The following is an 11,089-nucleotide window of genomic DNA, read 5'->3' on the forward strand; positions in this document are numbered from 1 at the left end:
CCTTCATGCCTCCTTGTATGCAGTAGCACCTGGTCAGTTATTGATTGACCAGGGAGCCTTTACATTTCACTGTGCTCCGGCCCCAGGAGGCAGGTGTCCAGAGCTCCCTGCCCCACATTCGGGTGGAGTCCTACAGTGTGTGAGAAGAAAACATTTAGGAATGAGATCAAAGAATGAACCAGGTTGGAAAAGACCTTCAAGATCATCAAGTCCAACCGTTCCCAGCCCTGCCAGGGCCACCACTAACCCATGGCACTGAAGCCTCGTCTACACGGGGTGTGAGCACTTGCAGGGACGGTGACTCCAGCAGTGCCCTGGGCAGCCTGTTCCAATGCCTGAGCACCCTCTGGGGAAGGAATTGTACCTCATCTCCATCTACACCTGCCCTGGTGCAGCTTGAGGCCGTTTCCTCTTGTCCCATCCCTTGCTCCTTGAGAACAGAGACCAGCCCCCTCCTGGCTCCATCCTCCTGTCAGGCAGTTGTAGAGAGCGATAAGGTCCCCCCTGAGCCTTCTCCAGACTAAACCCTTCCAGGTCCTTCAGCCCTTCCCCATCACACTTGTGCTCCAGGCCCTGCTCCAGCTCCGTTGCCCTTCTCTGGCCCCGCTCCAGCACCTCAATGTCTCTCTTGCAGTGAGGGGCCCAGAACTGAACACAGGATTCGAGGTGCAGCCTCACCAGTGCCCAGTGCAGGGGGTCAGTCACTGCCCTGGCCCTGCTGCCACACTGGTGCTGATACAGGGCAGATCAAGTTGTTATCACATTTTTAACTACTCTTTGTAATAAATGATTTGACAAAATAATAAAACAAACCAGGAATTAGCCCCCAACGCTGAATTGCACCTTTGTTTTCCTGTGAACTCTAAGCCTTGTTCTCTATTGTCCCCTACAGATCTTGGGAAACGTTTCCGAGTTCCAGCGAGTCGTTGGTGTGCTGCAGGAAGGAGTGGATTTTGATATTGATGTCAATGCATCTGTCTTTGAAACTAACATTCGAGGTGAGGTGGGCTTTTTCCACAGTGTTCCTGTAGGAGCCTCTGAACTATACACAGAGGTCATGCGAGGTCGGGGGCAGAGTGAGTTTGTAAATGCAGTGTGAGAGGACACATACACCAACAGAAAAATCCCAAACAAACGTCACTCTCTTCTGGTCTTTGCATGTCAGATGTGTGCTTCCTGCCTCAGTGCAAACAGAAGCAGACATGTCAGTTTCAGTATGCTGGCGCCAGGTTTGCAGCTCTGAAATAAACATCTTTTCCACTGAAACACCCCAAAGTGTATCATATTTTTGCATATTGTTTTGAAATAGGGATTATTAATTTCTTGCTTTAGTGTCGTAAGTGAAACTTGGCTGTCTTTATTGAAAATCAGAAGTCTTGTACCCAGTTGAATGCTGAAATCCTTCAGTGCCATCCAACTAAGACACTGTCAGGGAACAAAACTGTTAGTTCTGCTTTTTGTGTTTCTCCTATCAAATTTTGCGGAGCCAGTTTTGGCAGCAGTGTAATTTCTCTGTGCTGGCTCTGGCCTGCATGACTTCCTCCAAGGAATTTAAGATTCTATTATATAAGATGTAAAGTAATGCAGGGCACTGTAATACTTTATGCATAGTATTAAGCTGTGTGGAAGAAATTAAATTCCTCTCACAGAGGTTCATGTTCATTATGCTATTAGCTCTCTGACTGTCTGCAGGGCAGTGCAGGTGTAGAAGGGCAAGAAGGATCTGATGCTTCTAAACTAATGGAAGAAATAAATCTACCTGTTGTAAACAGGCAGGAAGAAACAAACCACTCTTCTTCTGTGGCATGTTGGATTAGGCTGTGTCCTGGTTGTTAAGGATGAGCCATCTCACTTTTCTTCCCCTAAACACTGCCCCTGCATCATGGTAAATACAAATTCTTTAATGGGATTCTTACTGTGCTCCTTCCAGTGGTGGGCGGCCTCCTCTCGGCTCACTTGCTGTCCAAGAAGGCTGGTGTTGAGGTGGAAGCAGGCTGGCCATGCGCCGGGCCTCTCCTGAGGATGGCAGAGGAAGCAGCTCGCAAGCTCCTGCCAGGTGAGAACTCGTGTGGTCTGTGTGGCTGTGCCATGGCTCACGAGGTGACTGGTGGGTGCTGCTTGATGTGGCAACTCATAAAAAGGTTCTGCATTCCCTGGGCTCAAAGCAAGTTTACTTCTCTGGGAGAACATTGTGAAGTGCATGACACCAGTTAGATAAATGCATGCCAAGTGTTACAAGTGCTTAAAACAGTGGTTTGTTTCTTGCTTGTTGAGGGGAAATGTATTTAAAATGAATAATAAATAAAGGCTGTGAAACAGCAGCTTGTAAAGACAAGATGATGCAGCCTTATCCTCCCCTCTGTGAGCTGTTGCTGGCATGTGTCCCTGATAGCATGGCACTGTTCCCTTGTGTGGTAGGCCCCCGGGGCTACCACTGAGCAATCATGCTCAGTGTTTGCGCTTTGCTATCCAGTGAGTTTAGTTCCCTTTTGACTACCCTGCCTGTGCTGTAAGAAACAAAGGCAGGGATGCAGTCTGCTGCTCTGGGCAGGCTGGAAGGGGTCTACAGTACCTTCCCAGGACTGTAGGTAGCTTGGGGAGCCCTCTGTGCCCCTCCCAAGACCACACTCTACTTCTCATTTCATTCTTTGCAGTTACAGCAGTTGCTTCAGTCCTGCTTCTTGCCTGTGTGCAGTGGAATGTGAGGCACATGTTTGAGAGTGTCAGACATAAGAGTGAACCCCAAATCTTACATTTCAGCTTTTCAGACCCCAACTGGGATGCCATATGGAACAGTGAACTTGCTGCATGGAGTAAACCCTGGGGAGACCCCAGTTACCTGTACTGCTGGAATTGGGACATTTATAGTGGAATTTGCCACTTTAAGCCACCTCACTGGTGACCCAGTGTTCGAGGATGTTGCCAGGAAGGCTTTGAAGGCACTGTGGAAGAATCGCTCGGATATTGGGCTGGTGAGTGAGGAGTAACTTTGAGTTTGCTGGCTTGCTTTTTGTGTAGCTTTGTGGATGCAGCTCTAAGCATAAAAAAGCATAAAGAGAGAGGAGATGGAACTAGATCAGTAACCCCAGTGCTAAGAACTGGGCTGAAGTTGTGTGTTTCACATTGTTCCCAAACACCTGCAGCATCCACATCTCTGCTTGAGTGGTACAGCCCAACATTATGCCATCGTTCTGCTCCAGAACAGATCAACACCTCCCACTGGGTATTGCTGGTTTTGTAACAGCAGCTCCAAGAGTTTAAATGAAGGATCTGTCTGATTCCTGGTGGGACAATGGCCTACAGAAGAGAATAAAGGCATGGCAAGTGCACCAAGATGTTACCGGCTTCTACAGCTTTGGTGGTTTAGGAATAGCCAGAGCTAGAAGTGTTACCTCTGTGTTCAGTCTTTCTTCAGCTAATTCTGTAGCTGCTTTTTGAAGCCATGTGAACTCCTAGTGTTATGTATGTAAAAGGAACAGATTTGTTGTATGCTGTACGAAGAAGTGTTTCCTTCTGTTTGCTTTGGGATCTGTTTAGTTTTGGTTTATACCCCTAGTCCTTATTCAGGAAAGAAACTCAGTTTTTTCATGCCAAGCAAGTCATGATTGTGTATTTTATACTCCATCAGCTGGGTCTGTTTCTAGGCTGCAGAGTCCCAGGTTTGAAGCTTCTATTTAAATATCAGCAAGGCAGCTCTCATGCCTTTGACATCCTTGGCTTCTGTCTCTGAACCTCTTCATCCTTCTCTACTCTCTTGTAGGATCAGAATTAGGACCAGTCACATCATGTTGAAATTGTGTGTTTGTACAGTAGCATAATGGTGTTTTGGTTTGACCAGTGCAGTGTTCATACTGGAAGCTTAAAATGCTAAAGTTACATTTTCTACAGTTTATACTTCTCTGATACTGATAAATGTATCTTGTCATGGAGCAAATTCTAGTTGGAATGGACATTGTGAATCTGAAATGGACAGTGTGAAGAAAGCGCAAAGGTGTCTTGTGTGGAGTGGGTGTTATTGTCCAGTAGATAAGCTTTATTTCCACTTTAACTCCCCTTTTCCTCCTCCCTTGCTTCTTCCAGGTTGGCAACCACATTGATGTGATCACTGCCAAGTGGGTGGCCCAGGATGCTGGCATTGGGGCAGGAGTGGACTCCTACTTTGAATACCTTGTCAAAGGAGCCATTCTCCTGCAGGACGAGGAGCTGATGTCCATGTTTCTGGGTGAGCAGTTTGTGTCCTGAGTGAAGAGTCCCAGGAATGGCTCCTTGTAAAAACTTTGCATGTGGGACTGTGGAAGATGAACACTCTAAGAGGGTACATTGCCAGGTTGGACAGGGCCTTGGGCAACATGGTGTGAGGTATCCCTGCCCATGGCAGGGGATTGGAACTGGATGATCTTAAGGTCCTTTCCAGCCCAAACCATTCAGTGATTCTCTGATTCAAGACTGTTCCTGAAGCCTTTGTTGTAATAGTTTTGAACAGCCTGTGACAACCAGGAGTTACCAAAGTGACCATCCTGAAAGTCAGTCATTTATCATGGTTCAAGTGAAAAAGTGGCTTCTCTTGCTCTTAAAAGAAGAAATATTTTTGTTGTTCTTGTTGGATTACCAACCCATCTGTGTTTCTCTATAGAATATAACAAAGCTATCAAAAATTACACGAAGTTTGATGACTGGTACCTCTGGGTTCAGATGTACAAAGGAACAGTGTCCATGCCTGTGTTTCAGTCCCTGGAGGCCTACTGGCCAGGTCTACAGGTAGGAGCTGTCATACCGTATGGTGACTTTGTTCATCTGTCTTTAATATAGAAGTTCTGAATAGAACCCTCATCTGTGCTGCTTTAAAAGTTTTGGTTGCTCTATGATGAAATCTGCCTTACTCTGAGCCAGTGGAAGAGCAGATGTTGGCTTTATGGTCTGTAAAAAGTCTCCCATTAAGCATGACAGGAGGGCAGTTCTGTTGTAGCAAACTCCACTGACAGTGGGCTCATAATCTAGATGGGAACCTAAGGAGAAAGCAAATCACTTCTTTTTCCACCACCTCATAAATGCTTTATTTGTATGAATCCTTTCCCATTCATGGTTTGCTTTCTCATCAGTCTTTATGTTTGGTCTGGGACTTTGTTATTCCCGTTGAAATAGACTGGATGCTGTGATTGACTAAAAGAAATGTTGACTGAAGAAACACAGCCTTCTAAAACTGAAAATCAAAGAGACTTCCTATAATTTCAGGTGTGTGGATTGTCATCCAACAGAAAAGCAGCATCTGTCTCCTCTTCAGTCTTGCCTGTTCTTAATGCATCATGCCCAAGTCTTAGTTATACCATTCAGACCTCCTGAACAAGCCATTTCTGTCACTCTCTCTTGCTTTGACTATAGCAGTGTTTTTGCATTGATTCCTGTGCTGTTTTTTCTTCACCCAGATGTTGCTTTGCTAATTGTTGCCTCTCTCTCAGAGCCTCATCGGGGATGTAGATAATGCCATGAGAACCTTCCTCAACTACTACACTGTCTGGAAGCAGTTTGGTGGGCTGCCTGAGTTCTACAACATTCCCCAGGGCTATACAGTAGACAAGAGGGAAGGATATCCACTCAGGCCTGGTAAGCAGAACTGAAATCAAAAAGAACATGGACTGCTGCTCTTGCTTTGGTGGTATGATCAAATGTTACCTGCTCCCTAAAAGTTCCTCCCTAGCTTTGCTTTGACTTAGTTCCTGCATGCGTTTTACCAGTGATCTCAATAGTCAAAGCTACACGTTTTGCTTCACAGAGGCAGGGCTACATTTAGAGGAAGCAGACAATAGTGTTATTATATAAATGGGGCATGTTAATGAATTGAGTTCACAATGTAAGGTTTGACATGTTTAAGTATTAGATCGTCCAACGTGGGATGTTTTTAAAGTCCTGCAAAACGTTAACATGACTCCTTGTGTTCTTTATATTTAGGAAGTGAAAGCAAGTATGGGCAGACCACTAGTTCTGCTGAGTTCCTGAAGTAAACCAATTCTAGTTGCACCAGTAAAGCTCAGCTCAGCATTTAACAAGGATTATATGATGTCTGTGATACTGCAATGGCATAATCTGAATAATTAATTTCCTTTTGGGCTGAGTGTTCAGGTGACATCCACACTCACAGAATGCCAGACTAATTTGTGTTGGAAGGGACCTTAAAGCTCATCCAGTTCCAACCCCCTGCCACGGGCAGGGACACCTTCCACTAGAGCAGGTTGCTCCAAGCCCCTGTGTCCAACCTGGCCTTGAACACTGCCAGGGATGGGGCATTCAACTTCCTTTAAACAAAAATGTTTTTGAATTGGACACTTGTACCAAAAATACTCATCAGTATTAACTTCTAATGTATTATAGCATCCCAAAATGTATTATAGCATCCCAATTTCTATAGTAAATGAACACAGCACAGTGCATACTTTGCCTATAATGGAGTATTTCCACAGTGCTTGCTTAGTGGTGTTTTGGATAGCCTAGTTTCAGAGTCTTACAGGATTAAAAACTGCATTTTGGGGGTTGAATTTCTTCATAATTCTTTCTAGAAGCGTCTTTCTTTTCTTCCTTTGACAACCGAGTTCTAATCTTATTCTCTTTTACTACCCTCCCACTCCCTGAATGTGGGAGGGGAGCATTATTCACTCTTACCTGAGCTGATGCAATCTGGTTGGAGTGAATTTCTTTGTAGCACATCCTCAGGAAAAGCAAATGCTTTGAGCCAGAGGAAATACAAGGCAAGCTGGGCTGTTCACCTTATCATCCTGAAGTAGTGTTTTTAAAGTAGTTGAAGGAATCTCTCTTCTTCCCAGTGTCCATGGCTTGGTAATCTTGATGCTTGCAAATGTCTGGGGGGGGTTTGCAGAGCTGATTGAGAGCGCGATGTATCTGTACCGTGCTACAAGAGATCCCACACTCTTGGAACTGGGAAGAGATGCAGTGGAGTCAATAGAGAAAATCAGCAAGGTGGACTGTGGATTTGCAACTGTAAGTGTTAAATCAACTGCTAAGTCAGCTGAATGGCTGCTAAATAGCAGCTTCTAGAAAGTGTTCTCAGAAATGATGCTTTGCCATTGAGGCAAGTGATTTGCTTTAGTTGAAACATGACTTCGTTTTCAAACAAGCCCCTTGTATTTCTCTGAAGCTGACCTGGTAACAGCCGATCATGTTTCTGGTGGTAACTTTCCTCACATCCTGAACAGTGGCTGAATTCTGGCATGGGCAGCAGAGCCTAAACATGAGAAAACATCAGCAGCTTCTCATGCCTCCTGTATCTTTCTAGCTGCTCTGTGTTCCACCCAGCAGGAAGGCTTATGTGCAGGCTCTCTGCCTGCTGGTTGCCTGCCAATGGTTCTGATTTCCCACTATGTCTTCAAAATCTGATCAAACACAAGGTGTGATTTCTCTTAACTAATTTAATAGAAGATTTCAAGTTCTATTTTACAGAAAAACTCCACATAAATGTTGGGAATTAAGCCTTGTGATCTGGGAAGTAGGTAAAAGCCTTATGTTGGGGTTTTTTTTTGGCAGGGAAAATGATGAGAAGCTTCCTTGCTCTCCTCCTTGCCCAAATAGGAAGTGCATTTCTCCTGCTTGCTAGTTTCCTGTTCCTTATCACTAGACTGTGCTAATTCCAAACATTTGGAACCTTGTTGCTGTATTTCATACAGCTGTTTAAAATACAGGGTGAATTGGTGCCATCCTGTGTTGTTTAACTGAAATGAATTGCTGGTTTTACTTTCCCCCCCTCAGTTCATGGCTTACTGAATTCAGTATTACTGTAACCCACTGTATTTCTTCTCCTGTAGATCAAAGACTTGCGGGATCACAGGCTGGATAATCGCATGGAATCCTTCTTTTTGGCTGAAACAATAAAATACTTGTACCTGCTCTTTGACCCAGACAACTTCATGCACAATGATGGCTCCGACTTTGATGTGGTGATTACTCCATATGGGGAATGCGTCTTAAATGCTGGAGGATACATCTTCAACACTGAAGCTCATCCCATTGACCCTGCTGCTCTGCACTGCTGTAGGAAGCGTAAGGAAGAGCAGTGGGAGGTGGAGGATTTGATGCGGGAATTTTACTCACTGAAGAAACCCAAGAAATTTACTTTAAAAAGAGCTTCGAACCATGGTGAAGGGGAAGGTGCAAAAGACCGTGAAGATGCTTCATCAGAGAAAGGTGAAGAGAAGAGGAACTCCAAGAGCTCACACTCTCTCCTGAGCTGCCCCAGTCAGTCTTTTAACTCTAAGCTTGCAGTACTGGGCCAGGTCTTTCTGGATAACACCTGATTCTGTTTTCCTCATCAATTTAAATTATTGATCTTGAGTCAGACTCTGGGAATATATTTTTTTACTTTCATAATGGAAAGTGTCGTTCCTCAGAATGTGGATTGGATCATGAAGTGGAACAGCTTCCCATTAAATTCTGCTACTGCTCATTCATCAAACGTGATTCAGATACTCAGCTGTTACTGCTATTCAGGCAACCAGTTGGTTTGAGATAGGCAAGTTATAGTTCAACGAGGCCAAGTGCAAGCTCCTGCCCCTGGGTCAGGACAATCCCCAGCACAAACGGGCTGGGGAAACCAGATGGAGCAGCCCTTGAGGAGAAGCTCCCCATGACCCAGCTTCAGTGTGTGCTTGAGCCCAGAACCCCTCTGTGGGCTGCACCCAGAGAGCATGAGCAGCAGGTCAAGGAGGGGATTAGCTCTGAGGCAGAAGCTGTTCCCTGTGAGGGTGCTGAGGCACTGGCACAGGGTGCCCAGAGAAGCTGTGGCTGCCCCATCCCTGGCAGTGTTCAAGGCCAGGTTGGACACAGGGGCTTGGAGCAACCTGCTCTAGTGGAAGGTGTCCCTGCTCGTGGCAGGGGATTGGGACTACATGAGCTCTGAGGTCCCTTCCAATCCAAACCAGTCTGGGATTGATTCCATTTTATGATTATTCCATTGTGAGTTTGGTTTGGGGTTTTACAGGCTTACACAGAGTCCACAGCTTACTTTGCTCTATGAAAATGAGCCTGAGCAGTTTCCTGTTATAGGGGGAAAAGCAGGGATCACGACCTGCATCTTCTGGGTTTGAGGTAGTGCCTGTCTGTCAAGCTGAAGGATGCTGAGTGGGAAGGAGAGCACTTGCAACATAGCAAAGTTCTTGGTTCTTGCATGTCTAGAACCAGTGTGGGTCAGTACTACCTCCCTGAAACCAACTTAAGAAATGTCCAGGTAGCATCATGTGCAAACTGGGGTGGAGTGTGGACTAGCAGAGGTTTGGTTTACTCTGCAAGGGAGCTTGCTTCCTTCTTACAGAATCTAACACACTTTTCCTATGGCATTTCCCCATTTCCTTCCTCTTTTAAACTTCTTTTGGGCCTCACTTGCATAACTCCGCATCAGCCAGCTCAGTGGGTAAAGTTGGCCTGAGGGTGGACCAGCTGTGTGCGTGGCATGCGTAAGGGTGGGATGGAAGGTTCAGACTGAAGTGCAGCTCTCCCTTTGGTGCAGGAGACAGCTGAGCATGTTCCTAAGCTCTGCAGTAGGCAGTGAGAGAGCTTCTGTGACCCTTCCTTTAATGGAAACCTTTTACTTAAGAGGTGAAGTGCATGAAACCTCTTGGATTTCAGCTGACCTGACAAACCCAAACCTTTAAATGTGTTATTGGTGTCTTTTTGATAGATGTATGCAAGGATTCGAGAGAAACCACTGGTGTTACAAAGAGGGTTTTTTTCTAAAGAGAGGGAAAAAGAGAGCAGAAAAGTAATGGACTTTCTTCAAGCCTGCTGGCAAGTGAGGAGTTGGAGCAGGCACAAACAAGCTATAGTCAGTAGCAGAACCAAGGGGCCTTAGGAGGTAAGACCTACCCTTAACATGGTTGGAGTTGAAAGAGCTAATCTCTCCACAGCTACTGTCCTAATGTGAATAATAAGAGAACATTAATTTTGGTTTGTTCCAGTATTTTGGAGCTGCTACCATCTTACTAAGACTTTCTTTTAACAAAAAGAACGGTGAGATGATTTCTTAGGATCCTTAGTAAGCTTTTTCTTTAAAAGGAAATGTGACTGTGTCATGTTAGCAGAACGTAGAGTTTTGTCAGGAACCCAAGATGAGATGCATGTTAAACACAGATGGGTGGTGGCAGCTTCGAATGGCTTCCAGATGAGGCAGGTCAGCGCTCAAGAGGTCCCACCTCCAGTGCATACTTGTGGCATCTGCCAGAGACTGGAAGTAAACCATGGGCTTTGCTTGGGTGGTGAAAGATAGAAGACAGAACCCAAATTTAGCAAGTACTGTTGATGCCATACTTATAACTGTGGTGGGTTTCTCCACCCTCAGCAGCCTGCAAAGCCAAAACTTCAGGCCAGATTTTCTGAGGTATTTTAAAAGCAGTTGTTGGTATTTGGACAGGCTGTGGGTTGATGAAAGGTCAGACCAACATCTTGTGAAATACTATTTTAATGGAGCTGACAAAGGAAAAGAAGAAAAAGTCAGTCCTTTGTATTGCTGGCAATGGCAAAAGACATACCAAAAAGCTGAGGGGGAAGGGGAAAGCGTGACAGGAGAAGCCCTGTGAGGAGGGACTGAGAGCAGCCCTTTGTGTCTGAGGCAGCATGAACAGGCAAGTGAACAGATTTCTTCAACTGCAGCGCTTAGTGGCTCTCTGTGAACAGCAATTTATCCAAACAGCAAGCCATCCATTAGCACATCTTGCTTTTTACAATTAAAAGTGTGATGATCATCCATCTGGCCCACGCATTATTCGTGGCAGGGAGAAGGGCTAGAAGATGTGATGCTGTAAAACTTTCAAATACATCATCACCTGGGAGCCGTCACAGCAGCACAGGTTAGAGGGTGCTCTAAAGCATCATGTTAATCCCTAGTGTCATTATCAACTTCTGTTATCCTTTGTACAAAAAAGGGAAAGTAAAATGGAATATAAATCAAGGTCTATATTTTAAGTGATTTTTGGGTGCCCATATTGTATGTTCCCTGTTGTCCCACTGAGCACCAGAGCTGGCAACAGCAGCCCTAAGCCTCTAGAGATAGCCAGCAGCAGTGGGGAGGAGTGTGGCTGGTGGTGACCATCGT

General features: G+C 45.3%; 1 protein-coding gene across 1 annotated transcript; it reads left to right on the forward strand.

The window, feature by feature from the left end:
- Positions 1 to 892: 892 nt before the first annotated feature.
- EDEM2 (ER degradation enhancer, mannosidase alpha-like 2) lies at positions 893 to 8,331 on the forward strand (the record flags this gene model as incomplete). The annotated part of the gene is made up of 8 exons (XM_010014228.1): positions 893 to 998; positions 1,931 to 2,056; positions 2,761 to 2,972; positions 4,081 to 4,222; positions 4,634 to 4,758; positions 5,457 to 5,601; positions 6,869 to 6,990; positions 7,812 to 8,331. Coding segments are annotated over 8 exons (1,467 nt in total), but the record flags the coding sequence as incomplete, so codon positions are not given.
- Between the last annotated feature and the right edge of the window lie 2,758 nt (positions 8,332 to 11,089).

Source organism: Nestor notabilis, unplaced genomic scaffold (genome assembly GCF_000696875.1).
Source record: "Nestor notabilis isolate BGI_N333 unplaced genomic scaffold, ASM69687v1 scaffold7475, whole genome shotgun sequence".
Taxonomy (NCBI): Eukaryota; Metazoa; Chordata; class Aves; order Psittaciformes; family Psittacidae; genus Nestor; species Nestor notabilis.